Source organism: Nanorana parkeri, unplaced genomic scaffold (assembly GCF_000935625.1).
Source record: "Nanorana parkeri isolate BGI_ZX_2015 unplaced genomic scaffold, ASM93562v1 scaffold364, whole genome shotgun sequence".
In the NCBI taxonomy this organism is placed as follows: Eukaryota; Metazoa; Chordata; class Amphibia; order Anura; family Dicroglossidae; genus Nanorana; species Nanorana parkeri.
The window spans coordinates 940,717-958,493 of NW_017306632.1; the positions used below are offsets into that span (position 1 = coordinate 940,717).

The following is a 17,777-nucleotide window of genomic DNA, read 5'->3' on the forward strand; positions in this document are numbered from 1 at the left end:
ATTTTATTTTTTGCAAATTAAATCTAATACTACTGCTTGAATGAAACATATCACAATAGCCAAGATGACTTCAACTTTTTTACATAAATAATAAACTAATGTTAAGTTTAAACAAGGAAACAAATGCTGTTGTCTAAAATACTGTATACAAAATCATAGAAGAAGTTAAATAATAATGGTGGAATTTAAAACTAATGATAAGGCAATATCTAATTGTATGCAATAGAAACTTTACAGTGTATATTTGTAGCTAAATATAATATGATAAATTAACATAATTGATATCATTTAGAATACTAATTCTACATATATAAAGCTTGGATAAGGAAACAATGCAGGGAGAAAAGCACTTACCAAAGAAGCAGCTGCAATTTACATGAAAGTAGAACATTTAAGGGTAATTTTGAGGAAAAAAATGTATCTATTTTTTTAATAAAACCTACCTGTGTATTAAAATCCTTGCCTTTCACAATCCCTTTTCTGCTTTTATTTGCAGTGCTTGATAAACTGATATTTGTCCATAAAAATACTATTCCAGCATAGAATTCTTGTGTTTTGTTGCTTTGCCTAAAAATCCAATTCCAGTCAGAGTTAATATTAAACCTGGAAAAAAGAGCACCCCTCTATGTAAAAGTATTAACTAAACCACAGTAGTATTCGTTTGCTTTTTGTTGTCATGATTTTGGTACAAATACAAACCTGATTTGGGTTGAAGATGATGTCATCTATTTGATCTTGTCAATGTCCTATACTTCAGAGGCAGAAGGAAAAGCAGCAACACAGAGTAAGTAAGTCCATGTGGTGAGAACCAAACATCTGATAAACATCAGAATCTGTATTTTGTAAGTAAAGGCCAGAAAAAAAAAGTGTTATACTGATCTGTCTCTAACGCTGTTTTTTCACTTACACATTTTGTTATCATTTCAGTTTTGTTTTTCACTCTCCTGTCTGTCACCTGAATCTCTTTTCTGCTTTGCCTTGTATCTCTACCTATTTCCTTCTCATGCCAGCACCATTCATCTGTGTCTATGTTAGACTGTTTTTCCTGTGGTCTGTCTTTTCCTATGTTCCCATTTAGGTTACATAGCTACATAGTTGGTAATGGACAAGTAACTGAGATGACTCTTTTGTCTTGGGTTGATTTAACAGGGATTATTTTAGTGACTTAACAACTGTCATGGTGATTTACCATTTGATACATATTGGCTATCACCTGGTTTATTAGAAATGTTTCATTCATGTAATCTTTGTTTTGCTTCAGATACTCTGAAGACCACTATATATTTAAAAATCTTTTCACACTAGTCCTTAAGAAGTGGGTAAAATGAATGATGAAATGCATTGACCGCTTTGTCTTTAAATGGTGTATACAATAACATAATGTGGTCTAAAGTTTATCACATATGTGCATTGTTGCAGTATTTTGGATTATTCATACCTCATAGGATCTTTTAAATACGTATATTTTGAGCTAATGCAATTATTACATTTGATATATTTATTAAATTAGATTTTTTTTGTGGTATTCTTAAGTGCTATATTTAAAGTCCCTTTTTTAATTTTGGCATTTGGCCTGTGGGATGAGAGTACTACAAGAAGTATATGGGATTATTTCCACCCTACTATTATACTACTAGTGGAAAGAGAAAGTTACTTGGGACACAGTTCATTTCTAGATATGGCCCAAAAATGGAACATACAAAATCAGACACAGGTAAATATTTTTTCACTTTGCATATTCACTTTACAGCAATCTTTTTGCAATTCTGTAGACTGTATTTTTATTTCTAAGGCAAGTCAGATTGCTGCTATATATATTATTGCTAAGGTTTCATATAAAACAATATATAACAGTTCATTGTTAAAACAAGAAAGACCACATTGTCACAAAACAATACATGTCAAATGTAAAACAGTCACATATATGCTAAGTAACTATAAGTTGCTTCAAACTGAACCATTTCTATCTTGACATATTTGCAGATTGAATGCAAACAGCAATGTTGCTAACTGTTAAGGGATAGTTCAATTCCATGCCAAGCTGTCAAACAAAATGACTAGTTTTTAATGAGGTAATTCAGTGAGTTAGGTAATGCATAAGACTGTTACATGCAGTAATTTAGCTCAAAATAATATAAAGATAAAGGCCACCAAAGCAATTAGTTTTCTAGTTTAAGTAATGTTATAAACATTGTATAGTAACAGAGAAAGTGAAAAAACAATACAATCTGCTCCTCTAACAACTCCACTTGCAACCATGATCATACACTATAATTCCCATTATGAGATTTGTTGGGTTAATTTATTTTCCTGGAAAACGGCTTCCTATTAATTTTTTGTACACATCATTGCAGATACAGCAGCAGCAAGTGTTATGAAAGCTGTGACTCAACAGAAGAGGAAAAATGGAGAATTGCAATTAATAAGTGAGAGATGGCTGATAACAGTCACTAATTAATTACTTGACCGCTTTTTATGTTATGGGCCCATTCCCTCCAGCCAATCCACTAAAATGTTGCATTTAAGCAGACGGTCTAGTGTGTTGTGGCAGTTCTGGCACTGCGCGATATAATAGAGCGGTTTACTGTTTCCATTTTTTTTATTTTATGTGAAGTGTACATTGTGTATACTACATTTAGGTCCCTGCACAGCAGGCCGGACCAGTTCAGTCAGCTTGTCCTGTCTGCACACCCTGCATGCAATAAGTCATTATGATGCATTTGTAGGATTATGGTGCAGTCCAAGTATTTTAGAAATATCTCTTCCATACATTGCATATGTTTTCATTTAATGCTTCTGCATCATTTGGGGCCTTTTCAGCATGGAGAACAGTTCTGTAATTGCAGTAAGTTGTAGCAGTCACTGTTATTACTAGGGCCAGATATGTATGAGTGATAACACACAGGAGAGACACATGTGGGGTGATTTACTAACCTAAACACACGCACGCACTAGGTGCGTGTGATTTTTACACAGCAAAACGTATTTATCAACCAAAAAGTCTCTAAAAGCATATTTACACTAATGCCATATATGGAAAAATCATGCACATGATGCATATATAATGCTGCTTCACAGTTTAGACAAAAATGGTTAGCTCATGCATTTACATTCCTGCATTCATCAACGCAAGCAACATAACATAGAGCTAATTTACACCACATTACCTTGCAATTCATTGCAGGGCTTTGCACAACACACCTGCTGGGTGTGTACACACTACAAAGGTGTTTAGATTCCACCCATAGATCATGCTGGGAGGGAACACACTACAGAGGTGTGTACATGTTCGTGGTGTGTTTATAAGGTTAGTAAATCAACCCCATTATCTTTGAAGTCAGGAATTAGCCATCTACTGAGAAAAGCTTGATTCCAATCATAGTTCATGAGGGATCATGAGGGCCTTTCTATGCATTAAACTTTTCATCCTTCTAACAAACAGTTACATTATTCTCTTTTCACAAGAAATAGGTGCAATGTGGTTTGTGAACCTCGCTTGCAGTTTGAAAGCTGGCAAACCTTTTTGCTAATCTGTCTATGGAGGGGGGGAGCAGAATCTTGTTATTCAATGTCTGGTGTTTGTAAGTCTAAGAAGCTTCTGTCAATCAAAAGGCATAGAAAGCTTGGCACTACCATTGAGGACATGTCTTGTTATTCAATTCCTGGTGTTTGCATGTCTAAGAAGCTTCTGTCAAACAAAAGGCATGGAAAGCTTGGCACTGCCATTGAGGACATGTACCAGTGCCAACATTCAAGAAAAAAGTATCTACCTACACAGAATTGTTAGCTCTCCCTAACATAATTAGCACTCTGTCAATATGGCTACTGTGAGCCCTGTATAAGAAGGCTTGGTTATCTATTCCTTCAAATTATTATGACTCAGCTGACCAGGGACAAAATATGTACTGCAGTTTGAGTGGTTTTCTGTTTCTGCAGGTTAATTTTTCAGGCAAAAGTTTGAGATGTACAGACTTTGGGAATCTCAGGGATTTGAAGCCTGAATATCATTCCTAGAAATGTCCTTCTTACATTCTTCATTAGTGTTAAATCTTTTTCTTATGAGCTTCTTCAAAGGCCCTGATTAGGCACCATGTTTTAATCAGCAGATGCCACTGGATGGGCTCAAAGAAGCACATACTCCCTACCTTGCTGCTGTGGAACATAAAGAAGTAGCTAACTGTTATTTCTTTGATTTGTGTCATGTGAGAAGGTGGAAGATGTAGAAGGGTGAATTTCAAAATTAAGTTTTAAAACTGAGCAGGATTGGCAAATTTGCAGTCACTGGAAATTATGAATATTTAATTTAGTCATTTCATTGCCTTTTAATAAGAATCTCATTCCTTGGCACTGTTACAGCTTAACTCATGAAAGCAAAGGAAAGACTACTCTTTGTTTGCAAGGTCAACGAAAACAGGGAATAAAAGAGCACAGCAGGAAAGGAACACTGAGAACAAGACCAAGCAAAGACACTGAATAGAAGATATACTCAGGAAACAGCAAATACCACAGAAAACAGGGAGGCCCAGCTACTAGCGTGGAGACATGTTGCTTGAACGCACAGGTGCATAAGCTTTTTAGCACCTAGGTTCAGGGTTGATTGACAGGAAACTGAGCAGCTCAGACAGGGTGCAAGACCCGGCGCTGGATCAATGTACAAGGAACTGCTTGCTGCGTGGCTTCTGTTCTCCATGTTTATTATTTGCAACATGGTATGATAGTGCTTTTTATGGTGTAATAGTAGTGGATTTGTAGCTGTTCAGAAAAGGGAATACCATCACATGGATGTAGGGGAAGGAGGAACAAAAAACGTGGCCATTTGTGGCTCTGCTGCCACTGAATAAAATCTAGTGTATGTTCAAAACTGGCAAATGGTTAATATATTGGTCCATGAAAGACAAGAACGTACTTCCCCACAGCTGCTGCTCCATATGTCGGTAGTATCTTGCTCATGGATACACAGTAAGAAGTCCAGAAATCATTACAGCTGAACATACATTGCAGGGACAGCCATGCTGGAGAAATAGGGGACGATCTGTACCCTTCATCAGGGTTAACATCACATCTACCTTCTTGGCCATGTGGGTGTTTAGTTAGAGTACAGTTGATTTATTATGTATGTTTCATTTGTGAATTGATTATGAGGAATTTGCTTGAAAAATATGGCTTTGCTTTGTTTTCTAAAGCTCATCATACACATTACAATCCACTTTATATTTACCAACACTACAAACTATGAGGACCTACCAAGACTATCCAGTCAATTTGTACCCAATCTGGCAGGCCTTTGCACTACATAGTTGCTGGTACTACATAGTTGTCTGTTACATGTATTGTAACAGACAGCAGTTTCAGCAGAGTGAATGCTTGATGGATTGCACGACCAACATTGCAATTGAGATTTGTTTTTTCATAGCCTGGTTGCTATCTGTCTGACAACAGGAAACTAATATTATTTTTGTATACATGCATAACCTGCAATTCAAATCAATATGACATTTAATACTTCAAGCCCAACATTGTGAAATACAATGCTTCTCTGTTGTGTGAGAATTTAAGAAATAAAACACACAGTCAGCATTTGGCGGCCCGCATCAAAAACAATAGTAAATTATACATCATGGTTTATTTATATTACTTACTATAATCATATTCCATGGCTGCTATGAAATACTACACATTGCACACTGCTCTTTGCTGTGCAAAAGAAACATGAAATTACAACACGTATATTAAACAACTTGTTTTTTTTTATAATTTGTAGCACTTTATGGTAATATTCATTACACTGGAACAAAATCTGTAAATTGCATCTCCTATTCGCAGGCAAAATCTTTGCTCAACTGTGCAGCTGCTTTTCTCTTTTTGCATGCTGAGGAAAGAATTCAGCACCCAGAATGCCTTGGAATATTAGGAATTTTATCTCCTACTACTGATAGGTTGGCTGTTTAGAGAGACTCTTCTCTGGCAAACTTGTAGGCAACTGATTTATTTCTGTGGAACTGTACTCATAGTGAGTAGGAATGAGGTTCAGGTTCAGGTCTACCATGGGTCCGAGGCTAACTCACCATGTTCGAGGTTTGTGGTCCCAGCAAACGGACTTTGCCCGCCATAATTCTATGTAACATTAGTGCACTGCATGGGCCTTTAACCTTGCCAGGTCTCTCACTATAAAAGAGGGTCACAGAGCAGCCATAGTATCAGAGTATTGGAAGCTGCTTTAGGGAAAAGTCCAGGAAAGCTGGAAAACGGCATAGCGAAAAGTTAAGCTCAGTTAGGTTACTGTACTTCAATTCTGATAGCTAGCTCTTTAACCACTTCAAGACCAGGTGTTTAGACCCCCTTCCTGGCCAGGCCATTTTTCAGTATTCAGCGCTGCGATACTTTGACTGACGTTTATTCCGTCATGCAACGCTGTACTGAAATTAATTTTACACCATTTTTTGGGGACAAATCGATGTGACATTACTTTGTGAGATAATATAATAAGAACATTTATTTTTTATGTGTTTGTGTTTTTTTCAGTTAAAGTGACATTAAACCCTCAGATTTTTTAACATAAACCAATACTGTAATGTGCGCCTTACTGTAATCCATGGTTGTTTCCTTTCTCTTTGCTGCTTTTCATTTTAAATCCTCATGTCTTCTCATGCTAGGTGCAAACTTCCATTTTCAGCTCAGGGCCTCTTCCTGTAGTGCTGGCTCAGGTTACAAGCCTATACACAGACACCATGTATCTATTGCTCAGACAAGGCAGTCTGCTGCAAAACAGAAGTTCTGCAGAGCATGAGAACAGATACAGATTTAAAAGGAAGAACAGCAAAGAGAAGGGAAACAACCATGGATTACAGTAAGGCACACATTACAGTATTGTTTTATGTTAAAAAATCTGAGGGTTTAATGTCACTTTAAAGGACTTACTTTTAATGTTTTATGGGACTGGATAAGGGGGTCATAATGAACCCCTATACTTATTTGACTTATTCCCCAGGGTGGAGGTGAATATCTGGTCACCCTCTTTTTATAAAGAGGGCTTCCAGATTTCCCTATAAGTCCCACCATATTACCACCAACTCATTTTTTGGGGGACTAAAGGTGAGTAAGGTGCCATTGTCCCTCAACATTGGGACAAGGATGCTTTGCAAGGGGGGCTTTGCTACCTCTCTTACAAAGTACTATACCAATGTTGAAAGGGAGATGGCCTGGTATAGTACTGGAAGAGGGACTGCATGCTCGCTACCCTCCCTTTCCTGGCAATGCAGGCTGCATGCCTGGACAAGGGTCTGGTTGGAATTTTAAGGGGAGCTCCATACAGTTTTTTACTGCATTTTTTAAATTGGCACACTTAAACTGCAATGAATCAGATGAGGGTACTTTTGTTTGTAAACCAAGCTAAGTGTAAAAAAATCAATTCCACAGCCAAATAATGTATGCGCTGCCAGTGTAAACTGTCACTGAGACTGCCTGTGAAAATTGTAATATTCCATAATACCACATACAGCTTTAAGGCTGCCTTAAAGCATGTTACTTGAAAGATTTGTGTTTTTTTCAAGGATTGTGTGTTTTGCCTATTATCCTTGAAAATGGCAAGAACAAACTAACAAGATTTGCCTCCCACAGGCCTCAATGAAGTTTGATGCTAAGTTCAGGTTTTGTGGACTTAAAGCAGGATTTGATGAACCTTCCTTGAACTGAACCTAGGCATATTCACTCACCCCTTGGGTCACAGTTCCATAGGAACTATGGCATGCACCACTCAAAAATGAATTTTAACTGGGGAAAACAAAAAAATAACATAATAAATCATGTGGTATGTTGTCAAATATTCACCTGATACTCTTGGCATAATTTCTCCTAATTACATTGTCCTGCTCATCAAAATATTCCCAGAACCGCAGATCTAATTAGTACAGGCTTACATTTGGCAATCATCAATACTCCCTACACTTCACGGTTCACACAAACTAAATGCCTGTAATGTCACCTCAATACAATTTTCTTTATTATGAGATTTATAATTGTAAGTAGAAGAAAGATAATATTCTCTATTTTCAGTAAATGCACAGGAACTAGCACATTTAAAAAAAATCTGTTAAGCTAAGAATAAACTTGAAAATGGGAAAGAAATGAGTCATCAGCTTCCATAATAGAGACATTTGTGTTTTTCATGGTAATAAGGATAGATTCATAAGTAATATAACACAATATTCAAAACAAGTTGAACTCTGACATCAAGCATCTGAAACTCAGGAGGTTGCATGTCCAGTTACTTTGTAATATGCTTAGTAATACCATACAAATATTACATTTAACTCTTCTTAAAAAAACTTAAAGTACAACTGAAACTTTTTTCAGTTTTAGATAGTGTCGAGAGGGATTACAACACCTGTTTTTATTGCTGTCTAGGTCCTTATTAGGGAGATTCACACTCTCTACTTTTCATCATGACAGATATCACTGAACGTAAAAGTAAAAGAAAATCTAACATTGCTTTTACTTTGTCGTCAGAACAGTTCTCATTCTGGTGACCATGCTCATTATGGTAAGCCCTCCCCCACCAGGGATTTCCCTCTTTTTATAAGGGATTACCTCTAACTTCCTGTTGTGGCCATCAGACAGGAAGGGAAGGGAAATCTCCCCAATGGCAAAAAAGCTAACAGGATTTATAACCCTCCTTTACTCTATCCAAAACTAAAAAAAGTTTTGGCTTCAGTTATACTTTAAGCTGTCAGCCACAAACATGACTTTCTAGTACATAAAATAGGTTTTAACAGGCTAATACCATCAGCAAGCACACAAATAATTTTATGCATTTAAATAATGAAAATAAAAACTAAAAAAGGAAAAATATTTTGCACAAAAAATACATGTGGACTATTGGAGCAGATGAGCTGAATAGCTGGCCAAGAAATTTGCTCTCGTTTGTCAATGATGATTTTCAATATATTTAAACAGAGTTGCTCCACTCTAGGTCTGATTGCCTCTTGTTCCACTATCTCAGGTGGAGGCTTCTAAGTCATCCTCACTGTCCTCAACACACCAAACACACAATAGCAACACTCTGAGCTCTACTGCAATTACCTTTATTGACTGTGCAATAACTTTTTTCTGAGTCAATACTTTCATATGAAATGGCAGATGTATCAGTCCCAACCACTTATTCAACCTGCAGATACATTATTCAATTTGGTCATCAATGGAGCAGTGGAGAAGATTTGTGACTACACTAGAGAAATTCCCAGAGTGGGTCATTCAAAGATAGAATAGCAAATTTAATATGGTTTTCAAAAATGTATGCAGAATTTTTCATAAATCAACAAGATTTCTATACTGTATTGGATTCAACTGTTATAAACACACACACACACACACACACGCACTTATTATAATTCTCATCCCTTTAATAAACATGTACTGTATTTAGTAGATATTAATTTAAAACTATAAATGTAAAGGTAACAGTAATATAAAAAGTTGTCTATGTTTAGATTTTGTAGTAAGTACAGTAACTAGGCCTACTTTTACAAATATCACTGATACAGGCAACATAGTTATCCTGTAAAAAAACAATTTGGCTGAACTACAATACTTACTGTATACCTATTCAGTGCCTCCTGGGAAAAGGGCAACCTTATGTGGCATCCCTCCTGGTTACAGTTCACCTTTGCTGAGGGCTCATTTTCAACCTCTGCCCAAGAAGTGATGGCTTTGCTCCATAGGGTTAGCTGTACTGGGAAATGATACAGGGATCTTATGACCACTAAATCAGTTTCCCTTTTCTTCAAGCATAAGCAGAGCAGTCACATGACTGTTGTGTTACTATGGGAAACAGGGGATGCCCAACATAGGACCAATGTGTCCTCTGTCACGGGCTCCGGGCACCATCTTGTAGATGCCTGTGTCATATTTTGACACAGAGTTGCCACCAGAATTTGACAGCTATCGTGAGATGGAGAGATGCTGTATATAGCTTTTCCTGCATCCATCATTACAGGACCTTGAGGTAGAGAAGTATAGTTAAAATAGAACTATGGGGTAAGTGTTTTTCCACATAGTTCTCTTAAGTGTGACAGGAGGATATATACTAGCATCCTCCCAAGACTAGCGTCCTCCAGTGACTACAGCACGCGGTATACTGAGACCGCTGCAGCCGGGACAGATCCTGACAATGCTGTCAAGACCCACCCAGCTACGTGAATGACAGCTGGCTCTGCCCATCTAGAGGCAGAGCCATCTGTATCCGCTCCCTCCGCCGTCCATTCCTCCAGTCAGCCCTGGAGGATCGGAGCGGGGAGGGGGGGAATCCCTGCATGGAGCTCTGTGACTGACAGTCACTGCTCGCTGCAGGGAGATGATGAGCGAGAAGTGAGCGAGTGACAGTATGCGTTCGCTCACTTCCCAATCTATTGAGCCATCGTGTGACAGTTTCATTGTCATAGGCCGGCTTGAACTATGAGGATGAGTGATTTTCACTCACCTCATAGTTCTCCTATAAGGACAGAGCCCTGTTTTGATCAGGGATATATAGGCCCTGGAGGAAATATCCCCATTTATTTGTGGATAGACCAGAGAGTGAGAGACCAGAAGTTTCTGGGTGGCAAGGTACTGAGAATTCCAAGGGAAGGCTGCAGGAAATAAGGATTGACAAAAAAATATACATTCTTTATAGAGAATTTCCCTAGTTCTAGTTCCCTTCAAAGCTTAAGTAAGGCTAACTTTGCCTTGTCCCATTAAGTAAGAAGTAAAGACATAGACTGCATTTGCAACTGTTGTTAATTACACTTGCCATTCTGAAGGTGGAACTGTATAACTGTATTTTCTGGTTTCTTGGATAAAAATGTTCAACTAAATAGGAACTATGGCGTGGCGTCTGTCCTTGGCACCTTTTTGTAAAATACTAATCCGCTACATGCAATGTCCTAGGTGGAGCTCCCTAGATGTCACAATCTGGACCGTTTCACATGAATGCTAATGATGTTAAAACCAGTCCCGCTGTAATTTGTTCAGCATCCCAAACCATCTTTTAGGTGCCCTGACTGTGCTAAGTGGATACTGGCGTTTCTACAGAAGGAGACAAGTGTTAAATAATGGAGATTGCTAATTTCACATCTACAATGCCACTGGTGTTTTGGTGCCCCAATGTGTTCCCTCTGTGCATCTTTGATGATGGTACCAATTGTTCCTTTAGGTTTTTTGTTCCCCTAAGCTGTGACACTAACTCTTTAAAAAAGATCTCCAGAATGCTGAAATGTTAATCCTCACAGTGGGACTACCCCCACACTGCAAGGGTTAACTGTTCTTTTTTTTATGGGTGAAAATAAAGAAGAAATACTGGCCCGATCCTTGGCCCTGCAGCAGGTAAAGGTAAAAACAAGTAATGTATGGTGTCTGCTACAACAATACTGTTTTCATTTGCTAAATTAAGATGTGTGGCAGTGCAAGGCAATGCCACAATTTAGTTTGGCAACTGTGGAACCCAGGACTCTCAGCCAGAGGGGCTGAGAGGGTCCAGAGTGTAAAACATTTCACCTGGCTTTTCCGTTTCCTCCAGTTTTTCCAGATTGTAGCTGGGATCTGGAGCTCTGGAGATTTCCTAGAGCTCTGGGTTGGATGAAATCTCCAGTCCTAGAGTCAGGTGTTGCCAACAACTAGTCTGTGTTGATCAGGTGAGAGCAGCCTCATTAAGAGGCCAGGCCGAAGCTCAGGAGAGGTGGTGTGGTGTGTGCTGGAGGCACACGAGAGCCAAGCCAGGTGTTGTGGTGAAGCCACACACGGAACAGCCAGGGAGGCTGGTCAATTAGACAGGCTGAGAGAGCCAGGCACACAAGGTGTGTGGAAAGCTACTGGAAGCAGCTAAAGAACATGAAGTACCTCTGAGGTGGTTTGCTAAGGCCAACGTTAAAGTCCTGGCACTAGGACAGTGACTGAACGGGACAACCTTAAGTTAGTGAGACAAGATACCCTTCTTGCTGAAGATAAATTAGCTTTGCTTTATGTTATATGCTGAAGTTAAGTTTTCCACCTGTGAGTTGCCTAAAGAAAAAAATATAAAGACTTTTTGTTTATGGATAAGCCATGTGTGGTTGCTCTCTGAGCTCCCCAACATTACAGATGTTACAAAGTTTTTCATCATAGGGATGAATGAGAGTGCACAGTGCATGCACAAGCCAGGTGATAATAACACGGGCGGGGGGAGCTGAGTGCACAGCAAGCTATAAAATAAATGTACACACAAAAGGTGTAGTTACACTTTAAGTGTGTTGATTACAGACAACTTTTTTTGTATGCAACTGTACTTTACTGGAAACAAAAAATGGCCTTACTTTTTAGGTAACTGAAGGCAATGTATTAACAGTTATAATATTAACACTTTAACCCCTTCATGACTGAGCTAGTTTTCAGGTTCTGTTCATAAATGACTGACACATTTTTTACATTTTTGAGAATTTTTGAGAATTCAAAATAATTATAACTTATGCTTTTTCTCCTATGCCATTACCTAAATGTCTAAGCAATCCTTCTTACCATTGTATTTATTCAATGAATGTGTCAAATAACCAAGGGAATTAAGTTTAGGAAAAGTTGCAGCCTTCCATACTTCAATACTTTAGATGAATCTTGATAAGTTTCACATCAGTCTGCATTTGGAAGGCTCAGTGACAATATTCCTTAATCTAAATGTCCAAGTTGTTATGTGAAACAGAAAATCTGCTGCTTAAGAGGGTTTCAGTGGCTGTTGTGGTTACATTGTACGAAATATCTGTCCATTCTCTGGTGCCTACAATAGTCAATATGGGTTTTTTGAAATGTTTCTAAACTCTAAAATAAAAATGTAATATATTGCAGCTTACCACTCCTTAGTAGGGATGAGCTCAGGTTCAGACCAAACCAAGTGTGAACCTGAGCTCCTCTGAACAAAATAATGCCATGGGTACTTCCACCCAATCAGCTGTGGGCTGGGCATTTCCCACCCACAGTTGCATGTAAACAAAGGGATGAGATGCGTGTGCTAATGTAATTTACCTTACATGTAGGGATGCACCAAAATTTTGGCCGCTGAACATATCAGCCGAAAATGGTATTTTAGGCAAAATGCCGAAAGTAACATCTTTTGGCCAAAATTGCAGTGCATCTCTAGTTTTTCTCCTTCCCGCTGTGCGCTACTTTGACACAAAACAGTGCCCAGCGGGGAGAAGAGAAACTTCAGGAGGCCGAGCGAGGTGGAGAGCGCTGTGAGTGGCGATGTCACAGGAGGTTGAGCTCTCCTTCCACACTGCCCCGCTCAGCCTGTGACAGATCAGGATGGAGAGTGGTGTGGGGGAAGAGACAGCTGTGACAGGAGACCGAGCTGGTGGTGCAGGGGAGGTCAGCTGTCAGAGACCAAGCTTCCCTTCCACACCGCTAGTTCAGCCACCTGTGACTTCTGGAAGAGTCAGGATGCAGAGCGGTATACAAACACTCAGCGATCATTGACTGTTGAGTGTTTGTAAAAAATTGAGGACATGGTATATTTACTGTGTCCCACGATTATGAATGAACAGGAAGTGATGTACATCACTTCCTGTTCATTCATGATTGTGGACATAGTAAACATACTATTTCCACAAGTTATGAATGAACAGGAACACTCATTATAGAGACTTCCTGTTCATTCATAACAGGGGCTGCAGAATAAGAGATTGAGGACTCTGTGTCCTCAATCTCTTTTTCTATTTTAAAAGGGAAATATCAGGGGTCTGTATAGACCCCTGATATTTCCCAAGAGCCAATGTCTTAACGCAACATATGCTAAGGCCCGATAAACATGCTAAAGTGCATGCAGTAACACATGTATAAGTAAAGTAACAAATAAAACTATGTCATACAAAAATTAAAAAAATATAAAAATAAAATATTATTTTAAAAAAACAAAGTTAGAAAAAAATGTATTTTCTGCTAGCAAGCAGTAGATACATGGAAAAACATTAAAAAAAATAAAAAAGTTCCCAAAAAGGTAATTACTTACCTGTGTCTCCGCTGCTCACTCCTGACTGAAGATCTGGAGCTTCTCGAGTGGCTGAGCAGGATGATGGGGCGGGCGCATGTGCAGTAGAGATCTTCAGTGGTGAGAAGAGGAGAGACACAGCAGATACAGCAGAGGGACTTTTCATTACAAGTGGAAGGAAGAATATGATCGGATCAAGAGGCATCATTTAAGGTAAGTCCTTAAAGCAGCATATGGGGTGTGATGAAAAAATGTGTGACTTTAATGTCCCTTTAAGAATGAATGGTACCCATTATTACACATTAATTACTTAAAGTGACATTAAAGTCAAACTTTTTCCCCCGTTCCCAATCCTGCAGTAGGGACTTACCTTAAATGATGTCTCTTAATCTGATCATCTTCTTCTTTACTGTCCTTTTCAGCTCTTCCTCCTGCGCTGGTGCGGGTCTCGGATCCAGCACTGTATCCTCTGTCCTCCTCTTCTCTGATGTCCCACGGTGTCTGTGCGGGTACACGCTGCTCCATAGACCTATCTTGTGTCTCTCCTTGTCTCCCGGCCGAACCTCTGAAGTGCGCATGCACCCGCCCCAAGATCCTTTGCAGCCGCCCGAGACTCTTCAGATGTAATGTGAGGGTTTAATAACCCTTTAACTGCTTGCCTCATTTATGTTCTGCTTTCTTTATCATTGGTATTGCAAATTTCAGTTTATTTTCCCCTCTCCACTTTTCCTATTTATTTCCCTTCGCACTGTACTGTACTAGAATACAATGCAATGCAATTTACGATGTGTGACCACAACACTTCATAATGCCCAATGTGCATTGCAGTGCTGTTAACGTCTTAATAATTTTCAATCACACCACCACTGGCATCATGCAAACACAGATCAACACACACATGTTAAAAAAAAAAGATTCCTTCATGATTTTTTGTTTTGCTGCGATAGCCGTCAGTTCCAAATTATGGGGCTGTATTAACGCAACGTATGCTAAGGCCCGATAAACATGCTAAAGTGCATGCAGTAACACATGTTACAGGTGTGAAAGGAGCCTAAAACACAACAATCCATTGTAGTTCACACCACCTCACAAGTACTTTTATGCACATTATCCTTTTCTTGCTCTTACTAGAATTATTATTATTATTATTATTATTATTATTATTATTATACAGGATTTATATAGCACCAACAGTTTGCGCAGTGCTTTACAATATAGGGCAGACATTACAATCACAATACAATTCAAGACAAGATGGTAAGGAGGGCCCTGCCCCTGAGGGCTTACAATCTAAAAGGGAGGATGCCTGATTATAAACCTGGATCTGACACCAGACAAATAAATGGTAAGATTATAGATCCACACATGAATTAAAAAATACACTAATACAGTTGTTTATTATAGGTATTTATATAGCGCCAACAATTTACACAGTGCTTATTCACATCAGTCCCTGTCCCAACAATCTAAAGTCCCTATCTCACATGCATACATAGAGGGACAATTTTGGAGAGGAGCCAATTAACCTCCTAGCATGTCTTTGGAGTGTGGGAGGAAACCCACACAAGCATAGAGAGAACATGCAAACTCCTTGCAGATGGTGTCCTGACAAGGATTTGAACGAGGGACCCTGAGTGCTGTAAGGCAGAAGTGCTAACCACAACACCACTGTGTTCTACTAGAATTTAAAAATCCCAAATTTAGTCATGAATAGATCTTATTTACAAATATACAGCATTTGTTAATGTACCATCAGTTTTAATCTGAAGAGCCATGAAGACTATAACAAGGATGAATTGGTTAGACATTGATGTCAACCTACAGTACATGTCTGCTCAGTGTAAATGCCGAGATCATACGTTTGATTCTATTACTAACAGTTAGCAACTCTGCACAAAAAATGTATTTGCAGTGAGAATGTGGGGTTCAAAGTCTGCTTGACTGAAGCTATTGTACCATATAAGTTAGCTCGACGTTTTAATAGCTTTTGCACATTTTAAAGCTGATGGCTAGATAACACAAGTTAATTGTTAATCAAAATCACCTAGCAAAGTTCACTAAATTCAATATGATCGTTTGTTATCTTTATTTAACTCCCACTTCACGGTGTAAGCACATAGTTCCCAGCTGAACATGGGCTCTCTGTGTCTAATACTATGGAGCTTATTACTCACAAGTATCTTTTTTTCAAACAGTTTTGTTTCTGGGAGACATCTTTTTGTAAAGTTGTATTCTAAGGAAGATAGCAGCTTATTCAGGAGCATCAGAACCAAAAGATCCCTGGACATTAACAATTATTGTAGGAATAATGGCTGTTGTGACAGTCGAAATGATGACTGCAATGCATATTACACCAGTAAAAATGCAACGTGCTATTGTGACACATTTTGTGACCAGGAGGCACTGGGACACATAGATTGCTGCCCAGACTACTGGGCAAATTGCGCTGGACAGAATTTAGAGCAGACTACGGCGACAAAGGCTCCGTTTACTGTGACCAATTCCGATGATAAAACTGGTAAGCAAATGAGGTGATTTTGGTGACTGAATTAATTTTGAATTTTCTCTGCAAAATTATCTTTTAACCTGATAACATGGTTTACCTATGGTACAGGAATGGAGATGCACTAGATAGTATTAATAACAATTAAGGTCAAAGGCTGTTATATTACAGAAAGAACACAGACAGATGAATTTTCAAGTCACTGCAGCAGAACACGCCATTTCAATCACACATGAGACTCCAATGACTAAATGTTTAGATATGCCATTGTCATTCTGTAGGTCAGTCATTAATGCAGTGGTTACACATTAATGCATGAATAAATCCAAAACATTAGACTTTATTTGTATAAACTAAAAAAGTATAATATTTTTATTGTGAATTGCATAATAGAGTGCATATAGTAGGTAAAGTTTTAGCCAATTTTGTTTTTAGATTGTAATAATAATTCAATAAATTGTCTACATATATTGAGTGTTTTCTGGCCATGGTTACCTTATAGGATAGTAAATCTATATTTGTGTCCTAATGATGTCCATTAACAACTGGCATGCATTCCCTAGCTACATGCTTTTACATTTTCGGTGGGATATGTTGCATCTCATGATTTTTAAGTAGAGATAGAAATGGTTCCCACATTCACGTTGACTAATGTAATGATTCCAGAATCTGGCACATACAATGTAGTTCATTCATAACACTTGTTTGTGAAATAACCTTTTGCTGTAGTTTGTTAAATGATACCACAGAGGTGTTGGGGAACTCCCTTACAGGCAGTTCAGGGATCATGCAATAGGAGAATACACCTGTTATCACCTTAAAGAGAATGTAAAGCATTTTTGTAAATGCAAATTTTTGTTTGGGAGCAGGAACAAAATGTACATTTGTTATATTTACCAAGCTTACATAAATACCAGGCTAACTGTGCATCTGTGCCCAGACTATAAAGATTAAAGTAATTACATAAGAAATCTGTTGCTCTGCTACAGATATCCTGCCCACACATTTCCACCCCTGTGCAATGGACTAATGTTCAATATTGATGGCATGGTCACTGGGATGCTCTATTGTTCATCTATACCATATTTGTATACATAGATTTAAGTAATTTGGATATCACAGATGGTGCTGTCTACTTCAATTTCCATATAATTCCACAAATGGTTGAAAAGATCAATGTGATATATGATTTGCTGGTATGCCTATCGTAAACAGTCATTTTGTACATTGTTTATAAATATGCCTCTATGAATATACAGTGTGTATGTGTATATATATATATATATATATATA

At 38.3% G+C, this 17,777-nt stretch overlaps 1 protein-coding gene across 1 annotated transcript in view; it reads left to right on the forward strand.

Moving 5' to 3' along the window:
- The first annotated feature begins 13,299 nt into the window (after positions 1-13,299).
- The window catches only part of TINAG (tubulointerstitial nephritis antigen), an 80,439-nt gene continuing 75,961 nt past the window's right edge, over positions 13,300-17,777 (forward strand). The window contains exons 1-2 of the mRNA XM_018558857.1: positions 13,300-13,444; positions 14,404-14,443. Coding sequence (XP_018414359.1) covers positions 13,300-13,444; positions 14,404-14,443 — 185 coding nt within the window. The remainder of the gene's footprint in view (positions 13,445-14,403; positions 14,444-17,777) is intronic.